The following is a 24392-nucleotide window of genomic DNA, read 5'->3' on the forward strand; positions in this document are numbered from 1 at the left end:
TCCCTTTTATGAAACCGACTTGGTCATGATGTATTGTTTTTTGATGTGCTGTGGGATTCTGTTGGCTAGGATTTTGTTGAGGATTTTTGTGTCTATGTTCATGAGAGATATTGGTCTGTAATTTTCTTTTTTCGTGATGGCATTCCCTGGTTTTGGTATGAGGGTTATGCTTACTTCATAGAAAGTATTAGGGATTTTTGCATCCTCTTCTATGTTCTGGAATAATTTGAATAGAATTGGTGACAGTTCTTCTCTGAATGTTTGGTAGAACAAAAGCCTGGGCTTTTGTTGGTCAGGAGTTTTTTGATGACCTGTTCAATTTCTTCTTTTGTTATGGGTTTGTTCAAATTTTCTACTTCAGTCCGAGTAAGTTTAGGTAGGTCGTGTTTTTCTAGAAATGTATCCATCTCGTCCAAATTTTCAAATTTTTTGGAGTACAGCTCTTCGTAGTATTCTGTTATCTTTTTGATTTCCTTTGGTTCTGTTGTGACTTCACCTATGTGGTTTCTAATGCGATTTATTTGTGCCCTCTCCCTCTTTTCTTTAGTTAGTTTTGCCAGTGGATTGTCAATTTTATTAATCTTTTCAAAGAACCAGCTTCTTGTCTTGTTGATTCTTTCTATAGTTTTTTGGTTTTCCATCTCATTTATTTCTGCTCTTATCTTTATTATTTCCCTTATTTTGAAGACTGTAAGCTCCCTCTGCTGTTCTGCTTCTAATTGTTAAAGATGCTGTGTTAATGTGTTGATTTTGGCTGTTTCCTTTTTTTGAATGTGTGCATTTATCACAATAAATTTTCCTCTCAGGACTGCTTTTGCCGTGTCCCAAAGATTTTAATATGTTGTGTTTTCATTCTCGTTTATTTCCAAAACTCTGTGAATTCACATTTTATTTCTTCTTTTACCCAGTCGCTTTTCAGCAGGGTGTTGTTCAGTTTCCATGTCTTCGATTTTATTGATTTGGGCTTCTTAATGTTGATTTCTAGTTTTATGGCATTTTGGTGTGAGAAGATGCTCTGTATAATTTTGATGGTTGTGAATTTATGGAGGCTTGCTTTGTGACCGAATATGTGGTCAATTCTGGAAAATGTTCCATGCGCACTGGAGAAGAATGTGTCTTGTGCTGTTGTTAGATAGAATGTACTGTATACATCTATGAGGTCAAGTTGGTTGATTGTGTTGTTGAGTTCCTCTGTAGAATTGTCAAGTTTCTTTCTGGTTGTTCTATCCATTTTCGATAGTGGTGTGTTGAAATTCCCCACTATAATTGTGAATTTATCTATTTCCTTCTTCAATTCCATTAAGGTTTGCTTCATGTATCTAAGTGAGCTTTCATTGGAATTGTATATGTTTATTATAGTTATGTCGTCTTGCTCAATTGACCCTTTAATCATGAGATAGTGTCCTTCTTTGTCTCTTATGCTGGTTCTCATCTTAAAATTTACTTTGTCGGAGATTAATATTGCCACTCCTGCTTGTCTAGTGTTACAGTTGCCTTGGTAAATTTTCTTCCATCCTTTAACTTTTAGTCTGCTTTTGTCTTTGTATGTAAGGTGTGTCTCTTGTAGGCAGCATATTAATGGATCTTGTTTTCTTATCCATTCTGCCACTCTTTGTCTCTTTACTGGTGCATTCAATCCATTGACATTCAATGTAATTATCGATAAGTATGAATTGATTGATGTCATTATGTTACTTTTTTGACAGGCTGAACGTTCTTTGGTTTTGCTTTTTTTCATGTGTTGGTTTTATGTCTTGAGTTGTTTTTGGTCGGTTTCCTCCTAGTTTCTCTGTTTGCCTGTTCTTCTTGGGAATTCGTTTTAATGATATGTTAAGGAGTGTTAGCTTTCTTTGGGGTTACCTTGTAGTCTACTAACTCTTGTCTGCATTTAGAATACTCCATTGTAACCTGTAATTTACCTGGCATCCTCACCACCTGGGCTTTCATTGTTGCATTTGTCCCTTCTTTGACATTGATATGTTTTTGGCCTTCAGTTGATCTCCCCGTTGTTTTGATTTTGTCGCTGTAGTCTCGTTCTGTTTTGGACTCCGCTATCTGTTTACTGTGTTCCAGGTGGTGTTGCCATACTTGTCAATCTCTTGTTTGTTGTCTGTTCTTGTTGGTTCTCTGTCCTCAGAACTCCCTTTAGGGTGTTTTGAAGTGCTGGGTTGGTTTTGATAAAATCTCTTATATTCTGTTTATCCTGGAATGTTTTGATCGAACCATCATATTTGATTGATAGTTTTGCTGGATAGACAATTCTTGGTTGGCAGTTTTTTCTTGCAGAGCTTTGTATATGTCTCCCCATTGCCTTCTCGCCTGCATGGTTTGTTCTGAGTAGTCAGAGCTTAATCTTATTTGCTTGCCTTTATAGGTTATATTTCTCTTCTCCCTGGCTGCTTTTAATATTCTTTCCTTGTCTTTGATTTTTGAGAGCTTGATTATTATATGTCTTGGAGATTTTCTTTTGGGGTCTATCCTTCCTGGAGTAAATTGGACTTCTTGAATGTTTATCTTCTCGTTTTTCAAGATGTTTGGGAAATTTTCTTCCAGAAGCTCTTCCATGATCTCTTCTGTGGATTTTTCCGTTTCTTCTTGTTCTGGAATGCCAATAATTCTTACATTATTCCTCTTCATGTTTTCCAGCATGAATCTTAGACTCTCTTCAGATTGTTTTATTCTTTTAGCTGCTTGCTCTTCTACCTTGGCAGTATTGAGAGTTTTGTCTTCCAGCTCACTAGTTCTGGCTTTCATCTTTTCTAGTGTGCTCCTTTCCTCTTTCAGGCTATTGTCTATTTCTGATATCTTATTATTGATCACCTGGGTATCTTTTTGCAGGTTTTTTTTTTTTTTTTTTTGGTAAAAAAACACATTTATTTGTTTCTTGATAATGGCATCATTGTGAGGAAACACAAAGGATCAGGGTGTGGGGGGCAGACAGAGAGATCAAATACCTCCGGCTTCCCAGAATTCTCCCATCTCTCTCCACTTTGGTTGCTTGGGGATTGGGGGCAGGGGAATGCAGGGGAAGAGGCAAGGTGTGATTGATAAAGCTAAGGAGTGGGAAAAAATGCATAGTTGGGTTATATCTTGTGCCTGTGGGAGAGTGAAGCCAGTGGGCTCCTTGCATCCAGGCTTGGCCTCTAGCCCTTTCCCTTCCCTTTCTTGGCTTTGGCCTTAGCTTTGGTCTTGGGAATGCATGGTTTCATCACGAGGATGGTCTCCTGGCACTGGGCATTATATCGTGCCTTCTTCAGGATGCCTTGGCAACCCTTGGTACCTGTACCCCCATCACAGGCACCCCAGCTCTCAAACTTGTACTTGCAGTTGGCTCCAAACTCCTTCTTCCAGTTGCAGGGCACTCTGCACCGGATGCGCTGAGTCTGGTCCCCGCAGGTGCCCTCGCTGAATCCCACCCCTATTCCTTGCTGCTGAGGGTGCAGGGCCCCCAGGTCCACTCGGCGCAGTCACTCCCCGGGCCGCCCTTCTTCACCTTGACTTTCTTTTTGGCCACCATGGAAGTGAGTGCCAATAGGAAGAGGGTGGCGAAGAGGAAGAAGGCTTGGTGCTGCATCTCGCTCTCTGCCCGCGTGACTTCACTCCCTCCTGCGCCGGGCCAGACCTGCTATGGCCTGAGCGGCCCCTTTTGTCTCCAGAACCTGTTTGAGCCGGTCACATGGGCCCTGCCCCCTCCACCAGGAAGGACCCGCCCCTTTTTTGCAGTTTTTTAATTGTTTCCAATGCTGTGTCAATCCTATTTGATTTTTCCTGGAGAATTTTTTTTGCTTCTTCCTTATTTTCCTCAACCCCTTTTTGGATTATTTGAATTTGTTTCCATATCATTCTTCTGAATTCCCTCTCAGACATATCCAGAACCCGCTCCTCCTCCTCTATAAAGTCATTTTCTGTCTTTAGTTCATTTTCGTCAGCTCCCCTCTTCGGTTTTTGGACATGTTTCGATAAAGTTGATTGTTTCTTATTGGTCATGGTTATTGTTTTATTATTATTATTATTAATATGACCTGGAGATGGGCTTCCCTTTTCGTATGTAATGCGTAGCAAATGTTGTTGGGTCTTGTCTAAGTAGTAGAGTATTATGTTGTAGCTTGGATATATGGCCACGATTGCTACTTCTTCTTATGGGACGGAGGGAGGGTAAGTTCCCACCTCCAGGAAGGATGTGTAATCAAAAGGACTAAGAGCAGAGGTAATATAAACGCATGGACAGAAATCACCACATTGGAGCAGATTTTTGTGGCTTTGGGTTAACTTTTTCTGTTCCCTCTCCCGCCAGCATAGCCGCTGGAGGATCCCCGCTGCTAGCTAGGAGTGGGGGCAGGGGCTGAGATGCAGCAACAGATGGGGGATGATGGATGATGTAAAAAAGTTGCTGCCGACTTTCTTACACTCTCCGTGCATGGGTGAGCTGCACCCGACCAATTTTTATTGGGATCTCAAGCCAGGGCAGGGAGACTTGGGATGGGAGGAAGCTATGTCGCCTCTTGTCCTTCTTTTTTTTTTTTTTTCTTTTTTTCTTTTCCCCGCTGGAGACGCTGCTTTCTGAATGGGCCGACCCTGCCCCCAACCTCTAAACTCTGCAGTCGCAGTAGCGACCCGCGGTCCCCGCTGGCAAGAGTCCCAAAATACGTACCTTTCTTTATCCTTATTAGCACGATTTCTCAAAAATGTGAGTACAGGAGACTTTATGATAGTTTAAAAGCCGTCAGATTCGTATATGAATGTTTCCTTTGTGAGATCCCACTCGTTTTTCCCCCAGACCACGTCCCTACCTTACTTCCCTGGCTGTGCTGCCATACCGGAGCATTTCATTATTTTTAAATTTATTGAGGCTTACTTTTTGGTCTAGTATATGATCTATTCTGGATAATGTTTTATGTGTGATGTGAAATAATTTATGCAAAGTTTATTAGTGGAATTATGCATAAGGGATTATAGACCTGAATTTGTACATACCTTTGATTGTTTTACTAGACCAGGAGACAGGCCTTTTTCCTAGTGATCAACAGTTCAGGGCCCCCTGTGGCAATTTTGTCGTGCCGTTTGGTTTTAAGTGGAAACTCTCACTTTATATTTCGAGGAGATCTGTGCACAAGCATAATAGAACCCCCTGGGCATGGGGGTGGGGTGAGGGTGGGTTGTCCACTCGCTCATACACCCCCTCTAGTCACCAGAATGGAGATGCATAGACAGCAAGAGACTAATGAATAGATACCAAAAAAAAAAAAAAAAAATGTCCACACCTGTATCTCTAAGGTTCTGTCAGGTGTCCTTGGCTTCTCTGATCCATTTCCTGCTTGGTGTCACCCAAGGTGGCGGCTCTGATAGCAGCTGAACAGATTGAATTAGAAAGCACTTGGGTTCTTGCTTCTGTTACCAATTCTCCTAGCTATAAGTCTTCCAACCTTCAAAATATTCCTTTATTTGTGGTTCAGAATTCTGGCACCATTCCCTGATCCTGATTAGTTCAGTATTCTGTGTTGTTGCTGACGGAGCTCCTTACTGCACTTCTGCCCCATCTGCCATCTTGTTTATTCTCCCCTCAGACAGAAATTTTTTAAAAACCAATTTTCACACATACAATTCAGTGACTTTAATTACATTCAGTATGTCGTATAACCATCAACAATTTTCATTTACAATTTTTCCATCACATTTACTAGGATCTCCATTCCCCTTAAGCAAAACTCCCTCCTTGCCACCCTTGGTTAATCCCTTTATTCTCTTATACCTTTGTCCAATCTAGAGATAGCTTTTATCAGTGGAATCATATAATCTTTCCCCTTTTGCTAGTGACTTTATATTTTCCTTGGTATAATGTTCTCATCCATTTTGTAGCCTGTACTAGGATTTCATTTCTTTTTATGGATGAATGATATTCCATTTTATGTATATACTGCATTTTGTGTATCTGTTCTTTTTATGGACATTTAGGTTATTTCCACATTTGGGCTATTGTGAATAGTGCTGCAGTAAATATTTGTATACATGAATATTTTTATTTCCACTTCTAGTTCTTTTGTGACGATACCTAGGAATGGAATTGCAGCAATGGATTCAAACATAGAAACAATTATAAGGATGGTGCAGGATGGGTCTGTGTTTCATTCTGTTATGCATAAGGTCCATATGAATTAGAACTGAGATGATGGCATCTAACAATAGCACCATGGCAATTATATGTGTAACTTTCTGAGCTACCATCAAATTGTTGTCCACAGTAGCTATAGCATTTTACATTTTTCCCAGAAGTAGATTTCAGAACTCCTAGTTGTGGTCATGAGAAACCTGTACAAAGACCAAGAGTTAGTTCTTAGAATAAGGCAAGGGTATAATGGATGGTTTAAGATCAGGAAAATTGTGCACCAAGGTTGTATAGTCTTTCACCATACTTATTCTGTCGGTATACTGAACAGATAACCTGAGAAACTGGATTATATGAAGAGGAATGTGGTGTCAGATTTGAAGGAAGACTCATTAACAGCCTGGGATATGAAGATGATTTAGCCTTGCTTACTGGATACTGTTGTATAATTGAATTTTTTCCTTAATATTTTTTCAGATTGCTCATTGCTGATGTATAGAATATGGACTGATTTTTGTGTTAACTTTGTACTTGCGACTTTTCTGGATTCATTACTAGCTTTAATAGCCTGGTGTGGGATATTTTAGGAAAAGCGCTTGACCAGAAAGTTGGTTTGAACTGTAGGATCAGCAGCTGAAACTCTTTGGAAACCCTATACAGGGTCGCTATGAGTCAAAACTGACTTGAGGGCACTTAAAACATCAATAGTTTTTTTTTTTTTTTTTTTTTATAGCATATGCTGGTTTTTAATGTATATCAGCATCTGTTTCTGTGCTTTAATGTTCATGTGATTAAATATTTAGTTTGTATTAGAATGCCTAGTTCTGATTTAAATTGTAAGTTGTTTTTTTTTTTTTTTAATGTCAAATAGTAAATAAAGATCACAGGCCATTGTATAGTTGTTTCGAGAAAAGCCATTTTTTCCCATTTTATCAATAGATGATGATATTGATGATGAAGAATTTTATGATGATCATTTGGAGGCTTATTTTGAACAACTGGCAATTCCAGGAATGATACATGAAGACATAGAAGAACAGGAAACTGTAGTAAAACATTTCAAGTTGCCTGCTAGTCATCCTTGTCAGGTATGTTCTAATCTTTTACTTTTTCTCAGAAATTTTACTTTAGAAAATTATTATTGGTCTCATCAAAACCATTAATTAAATTAATTTTAAGTCATCACCATTACATTTAAGCCTTTAATTTTCTTTAGATTCTTGTTTTCTTTAGATATGAGTTGATTAGAAATAAATTTCCTGGCCTTTTCTACTTTCTGTTACCTTTCCCTCGCATACAAAAAAAAATTAGACTAGTGCAATGAGCATCTCTGTGGTGCTCATGCAGATTTTACCAGTTTATTAACATTTTGTCACACCTGTATTTTCTTTCTACTTCTATAAATATACTCCCCCGCCACCTAAATTATCTGAAATTTATAGCTCTTTTGACATTTCACCCAACTACTTCATTTATTTCTTGTAAATAGGACATTTCCTTACATAATCAAAATTCTGTTTTTGCTCCAGTATATTTAACTTTGATACTGTAATTTTAATTAATATGTAACACATATTCAGATTTGCTCGTGTTGCTAAAATGTCCCTTATTCTTACTTATTTACATTTTTGATCAAGAATTTAATCACAGATGACACTTGTATTTGATTATCTAGGTTCCTTATTATTTTTTCATTTGTAGTGGTTCTTCATGAAATTCAGCTTTTTTTTTTAATAATCGAGTCATGCTGTTTTATATGATTTATAATCTAGGTATATATGAATGTTTTTCTTTCATGATGAGATTCACAGTAAACATAAGCAGAGCTGTGTACTTGTCGTTGTATCACACCAGGAGAACCATGATCTGTCCCACTGCGGGAGATGCTGTTTCCTAACAGTTGGCTAAGGTAGTCAGTCAGATTTCTCCTGGTGAAGAAACTTTCCCCACTTTGTTATTTATGAGTTATTTGTGGGATGATAATGGTGAGAACATGTGAACATCCTGTTCTTCACCTGTCGTCTTTCAGGAATCAGTTCCAGTTGTCATTGCTGAAGTCTCCCTGAAAGACTTGATACATTGATAGTTACAATGGTTATCCTAGTTCCTTCTATGTTTATTATTTGACAACCTACTGTAAAGCAGATACTCTCTGCACCCTCTTTAACTATTTTCTCCTCAAAATGTGTATTACTAATTTAAAATTTATTAAAGCTGGTATATTCTTTCACCAGGTAAATGAAGACAGTAGCCAAAACTATAGATCTCAGTCAGAAAGTGACAGCTCTCTGACACTTTTTGCCTCACAAGCTGTGGGAAATTCTGAAATGAGCCACAAAGAATCTCAAGAAGGCCTTGTTGTTTGTCTACCTGGAATCAGTAAGTGCCAACATATTATTCCTTGGTTCTTAAATTCTTTGTTTGAATTTACATTTAAAAAAATTTGTTCTTTGTTATGATTTATTTTATGTGACTATTAGCCTTCTATTCTCTCAAATCTTTATGTTTGTTTGAAAGTATTTTTAAATATTTGGTAAGGGGTGATTTTCTAGCCAAACAAGTCTATGAACAAAGAACCCACTAATAAAAATAAATAAACATATAAAGGTTGTTGTTGTCATTGTTGTAAATTATTGTCATGTTTATTTCAATTAATAGCAACCCCATCTGGGCAAAGTAGAGCTGCTCCAAGATGACTGGGTGGGTTTGAACCACCAACCTTTGGGTACTTGTACTTGTCAGGTGCTATTCATTCAGTTCTGAATCATAGCAACCCCTATGAAAACAGAACCTAACAATTCCCGGGCCTGTGCCATCCTCTCAATTATTACGCTTGAGCCCATTGCTGCTGCCATTGTGCCAGTCCTTCTCACTGGGGCTCTCCCTCTTTTTTGGCTGACTCTCTACTTTACCAAGCATGATGTCTTCTCTAGGGATTGGTAGCAGGAGAGACGAAGTCTCACCATCCTGGCTTCTAAGGAGTATTCTGGTTGTACTTCTTGCAACATAGATTTATTTGTTCTTCTGGCTGTCTATGGTACTTTTAATATTCTTCTCTAACACCATAACACAAATGCATCAATTGTTCTACGGTCTTCCATATCCATCTTCTAACATTTACATGCATATGAGCCTAATGAAAATACCATGTTTTTGAGTAGGTGCACTTAAATCCTCAAATTGGTATCTTTGGTCTTCAACGCTTTAGAGAGGTCTTTTAGAGTAGATTTGCCTAATGCAGTATGTTGTTTGATTCTTGATTGCTGCTTCCATGAGTGCTGATAGTGATCCAAGCAAAATACAGTCTTTGACAACTTCAGTCTTGACTCTTTTTTGTTTTAGTTTTTTTTTTTTAATTAATTATTTATTATTATTCTTATTTTTTTATTGTGAACTGAGTGATGGTTTACATGGGAGAACGTCAGCTTTACACCATCGTTTCACTGCAGTGATTACAATCTCTGTGCATCATCATTCAACAGTATTTGCTTCCATTCTCTCTGTTTTCCTTTTTTTTTTGGGCGAGGGGGGGTAGGGAAATGTACACAAAAACACTCAGGAACATATAATAATTTAAACAACCAAAGAACACATTCTGCAAGCCTGCCTCTTGGTCGCCAGCACTCAGTCCCTCTCTTTACATTAATCTCGAGTCCTTAGCTGCGTTCTCTCTCCATGTCCCCATCTCTGCCTCCCTCTTGCTTCTCTTGATAGGGTCCTGCATTCCACTTGTGCTTTTCTCCCTTAATGGTTATAGGGTCCTCTGCTTCTGGATTGTAATGTTAACTACTCCCCCATTTTTATTACTGCCTTTACAGTTGTGACAGTCACAGTTAGTCATGATAACAATTACTATTGAAGCATAAGAATCGTATCCCCATCTCTTTTCACCAGACCCATTAGTCAAGATAAAAATTATTCAGTAAGGACTCTATTTCCCCCCTCACACTCTTAAACTAAACTCCCTCTTGAAAACTTGTAAGCCAGTTAACTTCCTGCCTTTATTTTCAGGTAGCCAATGTGTAAGTTGCCCATCCCTATCTACCCTGTATACAGAGGGGATAGGATTGATACTTGATGTGAAGACTCCTTCCCTCTCAGTTGGTATTTTGAGTTACTACATCCATAAGTATAGGTCAAATTCATCATATTGTAGCAATTTACCCTTGTTTCCTTTATAAAAAAAAAAAATTATTTATTTATATTATATCTTCCTCTAGTTGAGTTCTGATTGTCAGGCTCTTGAGGCTAGGTTGAATGGGTACTATCTATAATGTTTGGGTGTTCTTGGGCGTCTCCCTCACTTCAGATCAGCTGGATGCTTCACTCTCTGCTCTAGCCCTCCATGGCTATGTCCTTGTCCATGGGCTCAACAGTCCTCAGGTCTCACCACACTTCGGACCAATCTGTCCTTCCTCTTCTCTTTCTCATCTCCAGGTTGATGAGAGTCTATGGAACATGGTTGAACTCAGCCCATATCTTCATTGCTGCCATTCCCCCTCTTCCACTCACCAGCTGACAAACGTGATCACCAGCAATCTTACGTGCCTGCTCATGTGTTCCTTTTGAGTGTCAGTCTTGGAGGGGGCAGTTTGTCCTGAGGGTCAAATCTTTTTTAATACAAAAATTAAAATCACTTATTCATCAAAATTCATCACAAATTCTTGATATCACTCAACTATTATATTACAGTGTAGTGGTATCTAATAGCGGTTTACATTTCCATACTCTGATAACGAATGAGGTTGAGAATCTCATAATGTGGTTATTACGTACCCATTTAGTATTTTATATGTTAATGTGTCTATTCCTGGTGTCATGCTGCAGGATAATACACTGGACCGCAAATCAGTTTTGAATTGCTCCTTGAAAACGATACAGGATCAGTATGAGTCAGAACTGACTCGATGACACTTGACAACAGCAAAAACGTATTTGGTCCATTTTGGTTCATTGTCCATCTTTCTATTTTTGAATAGTGAGACTTTCTTATATAGGAATATAAGTAAAAAAATATCGTTACTATGGTTTCAATTCATACATTTATGGGTTTGTTTCTCACAAAGCTTGTTTAACATGTGTCTGCAGTCAGTGGTGTGCTGCAGACAAGTTCTCTCATTAGTACAATTGTCTTAGTCTCGTTGTTGTTTTTAGGTGCGGTCGAGTCAGTATTGACTCATAGTAACCTCATTTACAACAGAACGAAACACTGCCCTGCCCTGCGCCAACCTCACAGTAGTTGCTATGCTTGAGCCTATTGTTGACCTTCCACTTTTATCAAGCGTGATGTCCTTCTCCAGAGACTGATCTTCTTGATAATATGTCAGAAGTACGAGAGACGAAGTTTGACCATCCTGGTGTCTATGGAGTATTCTGACTGTACTTCTTTCAGTACAAATTTATTTGTTCTTTTGGCTATCCATGGTACTGTTCACATTGTCCTCATAAACCGTAACTCAAATGCAACAGAGAACGCTCCAAAGGCTGGTTTGGTCACCCGAGCTCATTAAAAATGGCTAACCCCTAACAATATGTACAAAAATATAAAATGTAAATAAAAAATACAAACAAATTTTCCTTTTTAAAGTACTTTTAAGAAAAAAAGCAGGGCCTTGGAAGTTTTGGGTTTTTTTCTCCCCTGTTGCAAATTCACATTGTGGTTTTGGTTAGGTGGTGGTGAGCGCTTGTTATCTGCAGGTGGCGCTGCCCAAAGTGGGCGGGTGGGACTCTCTACTCGAAGGTGACCACGTTTAGATTCTGAGACAGGAAGTGGAGGGTGAATAGGTCACGGTGGCCTTTTTAAATTTAACTTTTCCTTTTTTAACATGCTTGGTCTTCTTTATTCATTGTCCAACTTTACCATACATATGAGGTTATTGAAAATACCTAGGCTTAGATCGTGCACCTTATTTCTCAATCTGACATCATTTCTCTTGAACATTTTAAAGGGTCTTGTGCAACAGATTTACTTAATGCAAAACATAATTTGATTTTTTGACTGCTGCTTCCCTGAGTTCATGGTTGATCCGAGCAAAATGAAGTCTTTGACAGCTTCAGTTTTTTCTCTGTTTATCTTAATGTTGTTTATTGGTCCAGTGGTGAGGATTTTTGTTTTCTTTACATTGAGATGTAGTCCATACCAAAGGCTGTGGTTTTTGTTCTTCATCAGTAAGTATTTTAAGTTATCTTTGTTTTCAGCAAGCCAGTTTGTATCACCTGTAGATCACAGGTTGCTAATGAGTTGTCTTCTAATCCTGTTACCATGTTATTCTTCAAATAAATTAGGTTTTTGAGTTATTTGGTTTGCATACAAATTGAATATTTATGGTGAAAGAATACAACCCTGGTGCACAACGTTCCTAATTTTAAACCATTCAATGTTCCTTTGTTTTGTTTGCACAACTGCTCTTGGTCTATGTACAGGTTCTTCATGAGCACAATTAAGTGTTCAAGAATATTAACTCTCTGGAATATTGTCCATAGCTTGTCATGAGTCACACAATTGAAAACCTTTGTATAGTCAGTAAAGCATAGGTAAACCTCTTTCTGGTATTATCTGCGTCCAGCCAAGATCCATCTGACGTCAGTAACTATATACCTTGTTTCCTCTTCCTCGTCTGAATCGGGCTTGAACTTCTGGCACTTCCCTGTCAATGTACTGTTGCAGACATTTTTGAATTATCTTTAGCAATATTAATGACATTGTCTGATGATTTCCACATTCTGTTGGGTCACCTCTCTTTGGATGGGCACAAATATGGATCTCTCCAAATCAGTTGGCTAGGTAGCTGTCTTCCAAATTTCTTGGCATTGTTGAGTGAATGCCTCCATCAGTTTGTTGAAAGATTTCTATTTGTATTTGTATTCCATCATTCCTGGAACTATGATTTTTGCCATTGCCTTTATTGCACTTTAGCCTTCTTCCTTCAGTAGTATTGACTGTTGATCATATGCTTCCTCATGACATGCTTGAACACTGACCATTTCTTTTGTGTGTGTGTGTGTGTGTGTGTTGTTAGAACAACTCAGCAAAATAAAATTCCGGTTTATTGTTGGACAATATTGTTTCACACATACATCAAACAGGCCAAAAAAAAAAATAAAAAGCAACTTCATAGACAAAAAAAAAGGAAAAGAAACTTTATCTTTGGCCTTTTTTAACCATCTCATACAAACCAACTACTTATAGTACAGAGTACATACACAAAAAAAGTTACTGGAATGCTCGGAATAAGATTGTAATTTTTTTGTTGTTGTTGTTTTTGCTTTTTTTACAAGTTTTTTTTTTTCTCCTTTGAGATTATAATGAACATGGTCACACCACAGGTAAAGTCAGAATTAGGACAGAGAACGCTCCAAAGGCTGGTTTGGTCACCCGAGCTCATTAAAAATGGCTAACCCCTAACAATATGTACAAAAATATAAAATGTAAATAAAAAATACAAACAAATTTTCCTTTTTAAAGTACTTTTAAGAAAAAAAGCAGGGCCTTGGAAGTTTTGGGTTTTTTTCTCCCCTGTTGCAAATTCACATTGTGGTTTTGGTTGGGTGGTGGTGAGCGCTTGTTATCTGCAGGTGGCGCTGCCCAGAGTGGGCGGGTGGGACTCTCTACTCAAAGGTGACCACGTTTAGATTCTGAGACAGGAAGTGGAGGGTGAATAGGTCACGGTGGCCTTTTTAAGTTTAACTTTTCCTTTTTTGCTGTCTAGTCATCCTCATTGGTCTTCTGCTTCTTGGTGTCAACATCATCATCTTCATCATCTTCAGCTGCCCGTTTGTCCGTAGCTGCCTCGGCCTCCTCATTTTCATCTCCATCTTCTTCCTCACCATCACCTTCTTCCTCTTCCTCCTCCTCCTCCCCACCTTCTTCCTCTTCCTCTTCTACCTCATTGTCAGCCTCCTGTTCCCCATTTTCCTCGTTAGCGTTCCCATTAGCGGGTGTGTCTCTTCCATTTTCTGTTTCCTCCATAGCCTCCTTCTTCTTCTTCAAGTCCTTGGTGGTAATCTCAGAGCTGGTGTCCACAGCCGCGTCTGACATGATGGGGCACGCTGGTGATCCGATACAGAGGATGACAAAGAGTGCGAGAGTTCGGGGAGTCTGGCGAGAGAGGTGCCGGAGTCCGCAGCGGCAGAGAAGGAGCACAGCAGAGGTGGCTGCGGGGAGCAGAGCGCCGGACCCGGGAACAATGCAAAGATGGCTTTTCAGAGCAGCCAGTGGGGCTGACCATTTCTTTTTGGTTTGGTCACTGTATATTCCTTCCATCTACCTTAGGTGCTTTCTGCATCATTCACTATTAGTCTCGTTATTGTTGTGAAGTGCCGTCAACTCGGTTCCGACCCATAGTGACCCTGTATAGGGTTTCTGAGGAGCAGCTGGTGAACTTGAACTGCCGACCTTGCAGTTCAAATGGCTTTGCAGTCTGGTGCATTAACCCACAGTGCCACACCAGGACTCCTTATGGTGCTTTTTTAAAAAGTCCAATCAAACAGTAGCTTTCAAGAGGATCTTCTGGTTCAAGGAATAGCAGTAAGCTCAAAAGTTAATGATGACTGTGTTTTGGAAATCTTGATAAATTTTCTCAAGGGACAGAGAATAATCACGGAGTTTATTTGGCAGAAGATTTAAGAAAATTACAAGCTACACTGGTGAGAAAAAGGCCAGGAATATTGCACTGAGGAGTTATCTTGCATCATGACAATGTACCTACTCTCATTCTTCAAGAGTAGCAAGGGGTTTTGCATGAGAATTTCTTTTGGAAATCTTACCCCATTTTCTTTACAGTCCTAATGTTGTTCATTCAGAATTTTTTTCACCCCCAAATTCAAAGAATACTGAAAAAGGAGCATTATTTTTAAGTCCCTTGAAGATGCTGAAACTGATGTTTTTACTTCGTATAAATTGAGTACAGAATTCTTTGGGGAAGAATTAGAGAAGTGCACAAACCTAGCTGTAGTATATGTCATGAATTGAAAGCTGTACATATTGAGTTTTTAAAAAAATATTTCTCTGATTTTTGTGAGAATGGATTATTGCCATCCTCACTTCTGTTTTTTAACTTTCATTTTGAATTGAGTGAAGTTTTATAGATGGGATCATCATTTTTACCTTCAACAAATCATACACTTCATTTCATCTCAATGATTGCAATCCCCTCCTTGCAACAATTATCCCACTTCTCCCTTCTGGTTCCTATTTCCATTCCACCCACCTTCCCATCCCTTGTCAACTTTTTCCTTAGGTTAAATGATGCCATCTGATGTCAGCAATAATATCCCTGCTCCACATCCTTTTTTGAATGTGGTTTAAATTTCTGTATTGTTGCAAATATTTTTAAATTATCTTCAGCTAAATTTTAGTTGCATGTGATATTATTGACATTGTCCAATTTTGGCATTCCATGTGTCAGCTGTTTTTGGAATGGACGCAAATGTGGATCTGTTTTAGTTGTTTAGCCAGGTAAGCTGTTTTCCAAATTTCTTGGCATAGATGAATGAGTTCGTGCCTGAAAGGCGCGATATCAGTTTGTAGAAGGATTTCAGTTTGTATTCTGTCAATTCCTGGAGCCTGTTTTTCATCATTACCTTTAGTGTAGTTTGGTTCTTGACCCTATCCTACCTCTTGAAATGTTTGAACATCTTCTTTTTGAGCAGTGACTCTATATATTCCTTCCATCATCTTTTGATGCTTTCTGCATCATTTGATGTTTTGCTTATAGAATCCTTCAATATTGTAACCTGAGGCTTCAATGTTGTCTTCAGTTTTTTCGGCTTGATGAACATGTTCTTCTCATTTAGTTTTCTATGCATTGAGTATTTAATATTGTTCTCTAACACCAATAACTCAAGTATATCAATTTTTCTTCAGTCTTTTATATTCATTGTCCAACTTTCATATGCATATGAAGAAATTGAAAATACCATGACTTGACTGACTCTTGTGTTATCAGTAGGGACCAGTCCCTTGGAGAAGAAAATCATACTTTGTAGACTATCAGTGAAAAAGAGGAAGATTTTCAAAGAAATGGATTGACACAATGGCTGCAACAATGGGTTCTAATGATTGTGCTGAAATGACAGGACTGAGCATTGTTTCCTTCTATGAGTCTGAACTGACTCGACAGTACTTAGCAACAGCAATGGTTTTGTAGCAGTAATTTTTTACTTACCCTCATGTATCCTAGATATCATATGTCTAATTTAGAAAAATAAATCTGTATAAACATATGCTGCAAATGTACATAGTACATTATTCACAAAAAAACCAAACACAACAATCTACAAAAGATTCCAGCAGTGAGCATTAAGTAAAATTTTGTTATGTCCTAAATACTAAAATACTATTCAGCAATGAACAAGTATCAGAGTAGAAAATAAGCAAGCAATTTACATAGTGCAGTTCAAAAGTAATCCCAATTCTGATGTTTTAAGAAACAATTTTGGAATCACTCATAACCAAACCAAAACAAAAGAATGCATTTCATGAAGACTGGCAATTCTGGAGTCTCTTCCTGTGTCCTTCATATTATTTTGTGTCTGGATCTGCTAACCTCTGCAAATGAACTGGAACATATGGGCAAGCTAAGTAGTATTGGAAGAACTAATAAGAGAGCGGCCTTTAAGTTTCATACATTTGTTAAAGTTTCTGTGAGAGGTGGTTGTGAGCAATAGAGGCAAATGCTGCAGCCATGTTGTGAGAAACTTTGGATAGCCTAGTTCCTTGATGTGGAGGTACATTTCATGAGATAACTTGGGTGGTCTTGTCCATTTCCTGCTGTCTCCCCTCACATCTTTAAATTATCTGAAAGTTTTCAAAAGAGTTATTAATATTTCTTCGTAAAATGGCATTATTAGAAATGTTATTGTTAAGTACCACCAAGTCAGCTCTGACTCATAGTGACCATATGCGTGGTTTCTAAGAAGCAGCTGGTAGTTTTTAACCACCAACCTGCAGTTAGCAGTCCAGTGCTTGTCCTACAGTACCACATGTGTTGTTGGGTGTACTGTGTATTTCTTAAAAGTGTTGCATTCTGTTTTATTGAAACGTTTGGCAATTAGAAATGAGTTATCTCTGTATGATAGCAGTTTATCATTGTAGTATTGCCTCCTACTGGGAGTACTAGAGTGGTGCTGCTGTAGGACAAACACTGGACTACTAACATTCAAGTCCTTCTGTCACTTTTCAGAATTCCTGTGTAGGGTCAATGTGAGTTGGAACTGATTTGAAGGTAGTCAACAACAGCAACAACATTGCCTTCTGGTGCTTATCTTATGCTTTATAAATATTACTAAATTTGTCATATGAATGCCAAGTATTAAGTTTACCTGAAATAATTTGAATAGCAAGAAACAATTACTACATTAGAATACTGAAATGTGGACATAGCTCCATTAAGGTCTTTTTTCTCTTACTTTCAGGTAATTTTGTAGACATTGGAGTCAGTAGAAAGCATAATAATGGCATGCTACCATCTTCCTCCAATATGTGGAAAATTGAAGAGAAAGGAGGGACAGGAAGTTTGAAGGGTACTGTTTCACATTGTAACAAAGTAAGTTTATACATTTTCTGTGAAATTTTTGTGTTTGTATAATGGCAGTTTTTTGCTTTTTCTATGCAGCAATTACTGATTTCTGGAAAATACTGAAAAAAAAAAAGAACTAAGAATTTTTTCCTTGTAGGGTACATCCACAGATTATTTGACGGTGAAAACTCTGATAGATTCATAAAAGATTTGCCCTTTTGAGTCTAGCTTATTCAAGGTTCATTCATCTTGCAACATATAACAGAACTTCATTTCTCTTTATGGCTAAATTGATATTGATATTCCATTGTCTTTATTCATTTACCTGTTTCTGGGCATTTGGATTGTTTTCATCTTTTGGTTATTGTAAGTAATGCTGCAATGAACATTGATGTACATGTTTTTGTTCCTACTTTTAACTCTTCAGGGCCATATAACTTCAAGTGAAATTTCTGGGCCACACGATATAACTTTTTGAGTAACCACCAAATTTTTCACAGTGGCTGCTTTACATTCTCACCCATAATGCATGAATGTAAAGTAGAGGGTTCTAATTTCTTGAAATGCTCACAAATACTTGTTATTTTCCTTTAAAATAATACCCTCGGCATGAAGTAGTATTACATTGTGGTTTTGATTGCATTGGTGACCTTCAGAAAATTCATGGAAAAATTATATTATTATTTTTTTTAATGTTTTATTGCGAATTATATGATAGTTTACATGGGAGAACCTTAGTCTTACGTTCATTCCATTGTATATCATCTCATTGCCATGGTTCCAATCCCCTCCATGCATCATCAACCAATCAAAGGGTATATCCTAGAAACCCCCACCTACGCTCCACCCCCCCCACCCCACCCCAGTTTTTGGCCCACAGTCCCTTTCCCTCTCTGGATCCAAAGCCCCAGCCGCTTCATCACTCCACGTCGTCGTGTCTGAGTGTATCTCAGGCATCTCTGTTTCTCTGGGTAGGGTCCCGCTCTTGGCTCTTCTTTGTTGATGGTCCCAGAGACCTCCACTCCTAGCCTGGAGAATTAGTCACTCCCTTCCTTGTTACAAAACGTCTACCTTTGCATTTCCAACCCTCACAATCCGTCCTGATAAGCATTATTCACTACAGTATCACGAGTTACCCATCTGTATTTCCTTTCATCAGCTATGCCCAGACAGATTGAGTAGTACCTACTGGAGATTCTGCCTTCCTCCATGCTCCCTAGCATTAGGTTCCCTCTTGAAGGCTTGTAAGCCAGTCACTTCTTGCCTTTGTAGTCCCTCCCTCCCCATTTGAGTATCCAATGTCCAAGTTGCCCATCTCGGTCCACTCTTTGTGTGGTGGGGGTGTAAATGCTTCTTGCTTTAAGGATTTGCTCCTTCTTTTGAGTTGCTGCTCCATAGGTATAGGTCAAGTTCATCAGATTGTTTATTAAAGCAGTCGCTTCTAAAGAGATGTGCTGGGCCAGTTAAATTCAAGACAGAGAACTCAGTTTAGAAGATTATGGTGACTATTTTTTAGAACTCCAATGGGATATTCCTGGTAGATTTTCTTGAAGACAAAGGACAATCATAGGAAATTAGTATGAACAAGTTTTAAGAAAATGAAAATTGCACTGGTGAGAGAAAGACTAGGAAAGTTACGCCAAGTAATTGTTTTCATCACGACAACATACCTGCTCATTCTTTGAGGTTAGCAAGGTCTGTAACAAATTTCACTTGGAAACCTTATTTCATTTACTCAACTGCCTTGATATTACCCCTTCAGACTTTTGTTTTTTTCCCAACTCAAAGCACACTAAATAGGAATTTGATTTGAGTCCTTTGAGGATGCCAACACTGCCATTTTGATATGTAAATTGAAGAGTGTAGAATTGTTCAGGGAAGGTTTAGAGAGATTAAAACCTACCTTCAGGAGTGTGTAGATCTAGATGGAGGATTTGTTGTGAAACAGTAGCTTCTCATTTTGATATTTTTGTTTAATAAATTTTGTATACTTTTATAGCATTACTTGTTTTTGTTTGCCCTCATATATATGCTGTTATTGTGTTGTTGTGTTGATTTTTGATCATAGTGACTCCATGTGACGGAATAGAGATGGCTTTATAGGCTACAGTCTTTATAGGAGCAGATCATCAGGTCTGTCTCACGCAGAGCTAGTGGGTGTGTTCAAACGTCCAGTCTTTCAGTTAGCAGCCAATTTCAATTAGACAGTCATTCTTATAATAGTCTTTTCAATTTATTAAAGCAGCAAGTTAAGCCATTGACATTTTAAAGAAGATAAATCTCAAGTACTGAAAAGCGGAATCCCATCTGTATTTCTTCAGGACTTACCCTTTTCTTTTTTATTTCCTATCACAATTTACATTCAATTGAAGTACCACATGTCTGTTTTACTGCTGTATCTACAATGTTTTTACTACTTTGTCATTGCTTGCCATTGCCAAGTTAGTCTTGTTACAGTGGTATTTTTAAAAATTATCTTTACAGTTTTCTATTTTGATAATTTTTAAGGTACTAGAAAATATAACCCCATTTTACCTGAATTTCTCATTTACATTGCTTTTCCAAATCCCTGTTCTTATTCTTTCCTTTTTCAATACAGACTATAACCAACCATCTTTCAAGTATTGCATCAATTTCCTTGTTGCTTTTCAGTAACTTGTTGTTACTAGTTGCTTTCCATTTGATTCGTACTCAGAGTAGAACTGCGTCATATAGTTTTCAAGCCCTATCAGAAGAAGATTGCTAAGCCTCTGGATGGATTTCTTTTGTCTTTCATCTAGTAGTCAAGTGCTTAACTCTTAGTGCTGCCTACAGACTCCTTTGAATAACTCTATTGTTGTTAAGTGCTGGCGAGTCAGTTCTGACTCCGCGACACTGTTTCTGAAGCTATAAATCTTTGTGGGAGTGAAAGCGTCATCTTTTTCTTGTGGAGCAGCAGGTGGGCTCAAACTGCTGACCTTGTGGTTTTGCAGTCCAGTGCTTATCCTACAGAGCCACTACACTCACTTTAGTAACTCAATATGGTATTAATTTTTCTAAATGTCTATTTAGTAGCTTTATTCTATATTATGTATTTAGGAATATTTTGCTTACCCAGAAGTTTCCTGAGCAAGTTAAACCTTTCACACTTAGTGTAATTAGTGTAAAATTTTTATTTTTAAATTTGTTTTACTTTGTTTATTATTTATTTTGCTTTTTTTTTTTTTTTATCATATCCAAGTTTTTTATTATGTTATTCTATCCTTTCCCTAGCGTAGTGGTTATGAATCGGGCTGCGAACCTTAAGGTCAGCGGTTTGAAACTACCAGCCACTCCATGGGAGAAAGATGAGGTTTTCTACTCCCGTAAAGATTTACACCCTCAGAAACCCTGTACAGGGTCGCTATGGGTCGGAACCGACTTGATGGCACTTAACAACAACAACAACATCCTTTCCCTTCACTCCCTGTTTTTCTTTGTTTATTTGAAAGTCTTTTTGTCACTTTTTATTGATTCTGAAAAAAGAATATATTTTTTGCATATTTTAATATATGTCTTATTGTTTCTGGTGTGTTATAGTTTGTAAGGGAATGGAAAATCGTAAAATCAATGGTTAGGATTTTTGAAGTATGCTATTTATACGTTCTTTAAAGGGCAATCTTTTCCTTTATTCATTATTGGACATTTATTTTTCAACCACTGTTTCAAACAATAAAAACCTTGTTCTTCCCAGCATGTACTCTTATTCTTCCAAGATGTTCTGTTGTGCTTGCTTTCCCTGTACTCTCAGTAACATGAGAACTTTAGAATACTTTTATTACCTTCTCTTGAAACCTCACCTCTTAGGAGAACTTTAGACTACCATTTTTTTCCCTTCTCATACTTCGTAACCCTTTAGTTTTATTCAGGGAGTTGTACTGTCTAAGTGGATATTGCAGCATATGTGTTTATATGTACTACAATATATTCATGACTATAGTAGCATATACAAGCAGCCAAGTTATGAAAGCTTCTTATCTATAACCAAACTCTTTCAGGGATCAGGACCAAAATCTCAGAGGACACCAAAGTCAGCTAGCTGGCATAGTTCACAAAGACAGTATTCTATATCTTACTTTTGTGAGTTGTGATGGGGTCTTAACAGCTTATAAGATGCCATCTAAGGTGCAATTAGTGGTTTCTCCATGTCCAGAGGAAAGAAGAGTGAATAAAATCAAAGACATAAGGAAACACTTTCTAATGGAATAATGGACCACATGACCTTTAACCTCTGCATCTCTGAGACCAGAAGAATTAGATGGTGCTTATCTACCACTGCTGTTCTTAAAGGGATCACAACAGGAGGGTCCGACATAACATGGGAGAAAAATGTGGAACAAACTCAAAATTATAAAGACTAGGCTTACTGGTCTGATAGAGATTGAGGGAACCCCTAAGACGGTGACCCTTAGACACCATTCAAGCCTGGAATTGTACTCACAAACATTAACTGGAACCTCAGAGAATACAGCTTTCAACCAAATAATAGGTGCTTAATGTGAACCATATTACCAGGAGGTATGTACTTAGAACAAGCAACCAATTTATTCCAAACTTTCACACAAATAGTTAAAAAACAGCAACAACCACCAAAAAAAAATACTAACAGATCAACTTTATTTGTATTCCACATTGTTGTTGTTGTTGTTTTTTATTAAAGTTTTTATTGTGAATTGAGTGAAAGTTTACAGGGCGGATCATCAGTTTTACATTTAACAAACCATATACTTTGTTTCATTACAATGACCACAGTCCCCACCAAGTACCATCTGTCAACAGTAGTTTCCTCTATTTATTTTAGCTCTCTCTCTTTTTTTTTTTCTCCAACCCTCCACTTTACCAAACATGATATCCTTCTCCATGGACTGTTGCCTCCTGATAGTATGTCTGAATTATGAGAGATGAAGTCTGGTCATCCTGGCTTCAGGGAGCATTCTGGTTGTACTTCTTCCAACACAGATTGGTTTGTTCTTTTGGTAGCCCATAGTACTTTTTTTTTTTTTTTTAAGTGTTTTATTGTGAATTATAAGATAGTTTACATGGGAGGAATTGCTGGATCATAAGGTATTTCTATTTTCAACCTTTTGAGGAAACGCCATATTGCTTTCCAGAGAGGTTGGACCATTTTGCAGTCCCAACAGCAATGCAGGAGTGTCCCAATCTCACCACATCCCCGCCAGTATTTATTGTCCACTACATTTTTGATCTTTGCTGTTTCTGTTGGTGTGAGATGATATTTCATTGTTGTTTTGATTTGCATCTCTCTAATGGTTAGTGATCGTGAATATTTCTTTATATGTTTGTTGGCTGCCCATATCTCTTCTTTAGTGAAGTGTCTGTTCATGTCCTGTGCCCACTTTTTAATTGGGTTATTTGTCCTTTTCTTGTAGAGGTGTTGTAGTTTCCTGTATATTTTAGAAATGAGTCCCTTGTCTGATGTGTCATTGCAAAAGGTTTTTTCCCCATTCTGTGAGTTCCCTTTTTACTCTTCTGGTGAAGTACTTTGATGCACATAAGATTTTAATTTTTAGTATGTCCCACTCATCAATTTTATCTACTTTTGTTTGTGTGGTTTTCAAAATGTTTTGTAGTCCGTGTATTCCCAGAATTAGTGCCCTCACATTTGTCCCAAGTTTTTCATTGATGGCCTTCATAATTCTGGGATTCACATTTAGGTCCTTAATCCATGTTGAGTTGGTTTTTGTATAAGGTGTGAGGTGAAGGTCTTGTTTCAGTTTTTGTTGCATATCGTTTTCCAGTTCTGCCAGCACCATCTGTTGAATAGACTATCACCTCCCCATGCGATATATTTACGTGTTTTGTCGAAAATCAGTTGGCTGTATGTAGTTGCGTTAATTTCTGGATTCTTGATTCTGTTCCATTGATCTATGTACCTTTCATTGTACCAGTACCAAGCTGTTTTGACCACTGTAGCCGTGTAGTAAATTTTGAAGTCAGGAAGTGAAAGGCCCCAAACCTTATTCTTATTCCTAAGCAGTGCTTTGCTTATCCTGGGTCTCTTTCATTTCCATATAAAGTTGGTAATTTTGTTTTCCATCTCTTTGAAGAATGTCTCTGGAATTTGGATTGGAATCACATTATATGTGTAAATTGCTTTGGGCAGTATTGACATTTTCATAATGTTACGTCTTCCTATCCAGGAATATGGCACATTCTTCCATTTTTGTAAATCTCCTTTGGTTGCTTGTAGTAGTGTTTTGTAGTTTTCTTTGTATTAAGTCCTTTGTTTCTCTGGTTACATTTATTCCAAGATATTTCATCCTTTGGGTGGCTATTGTAAATGGTTTTGCTTCCTAATGTCCTTTTCAACGCTGTCGTTTTTGGTATAGAGGAATCCAACTGATTTTTGTATGTTGATCTTATATCCTGCCACTTTGCTGAATCTTCCAATGAGGTTTAGTAGCTCTTTTACTGAGTCTTTGGGGTTTTCTACATACAGGATCATATCATCTGCAAATAGGGAGAGTTTTACTTTCTCTTTGCCAATTTGAATGCCTTTAATTTCCCTGTCTTGCCATATAGCTCTTGCTAAGACTTCCAGAACAATATTGAATAGGAATGGTGACAAAGGACATCCTTGTCTGGTTCCTGTTCGCAGAGGGAAGGCTTTCAGTTTCTATCCATTGAGAGTAATGTAGGCTGTTGGTTTTGAGTATATGCTCTGAATTATGTTGAGGAATTTCCCTTCAATTCCTATTTTGTTGAGTGATTTTATCAGGAATGGATGTTGA

The 24392-nt window shown here is 37.9% G+C and overlaps 2 protein-coding genes and 1 pseudogene across 2 annotated transcripts in view; 1 reads left to right on the forward strand and 2 right to left on the reverse strand.

Moving 5' to 3' along the window:
• Positions 1–24392, forward strand: part of LOC102831973 (centrosomal protein of 192 kDa-like) — a 228395-nt gene that overhangs the window by 52832 nt on the left and 151171 nt on the right. Inside the window, exons 6-8 of the mRNA XM_006876586.1 lie at positions 7043–7177; positions 8318–8482; positions 17519–17649. Coding sequence (XP_006876648.1) covers positions 7043–7177; positions 8318–8482; positions 17519–17649 — 431 coding nt within the window. The remainder of the gene's footprint in view (positions 1–7042; positions 7178–8317; positions 8483–17518; positions 17650–24392) is intronic.
• On the reverse strand, positions 3144–3574 carry LOC102832350 (annotated as a pseudogene).
• Positions 13116–14317, reverse strand: LOC102831591 (prothymosin alpha-like). Its single transcript, XM_006876585.1, has one exon. It carries the CDS (start codon positions 14139–14141, stop codon positions 13809–13811), a length of 333 nt encoding a protein of 110 aa, XP_006876647.1. The 5' UTR covers positions 14142–14317; the 3' UTR covers positions 13116–13808.

Source organism: Chrysochloris asiatica, unplaced genomic scaffold, assembly GCF_000296735.1.
Source record: "Chrysochloris asiatica unplaced genomic scaffold, ChrAsi1.0 scaffold00392, whole genome shotgun sequence".
Classification (NCBI taxonomy): domain Eukaryota; kingdom Metazoa; phylum Chordata; class Mammalia; order Afrosoricida; family Chrysochloridae; genus Chrysochloris; species Chrysochloris asiatica.

Excerpts from the sequence above, each read along its gene's own strand:
- LOC102831591 (XM_006876585.1), bottom strand. The coding sequence starts at position 14,141 with ATGTCAGACGCGGCTGTGGACACCAGCTCTGAGATTACCACCAAGGAC.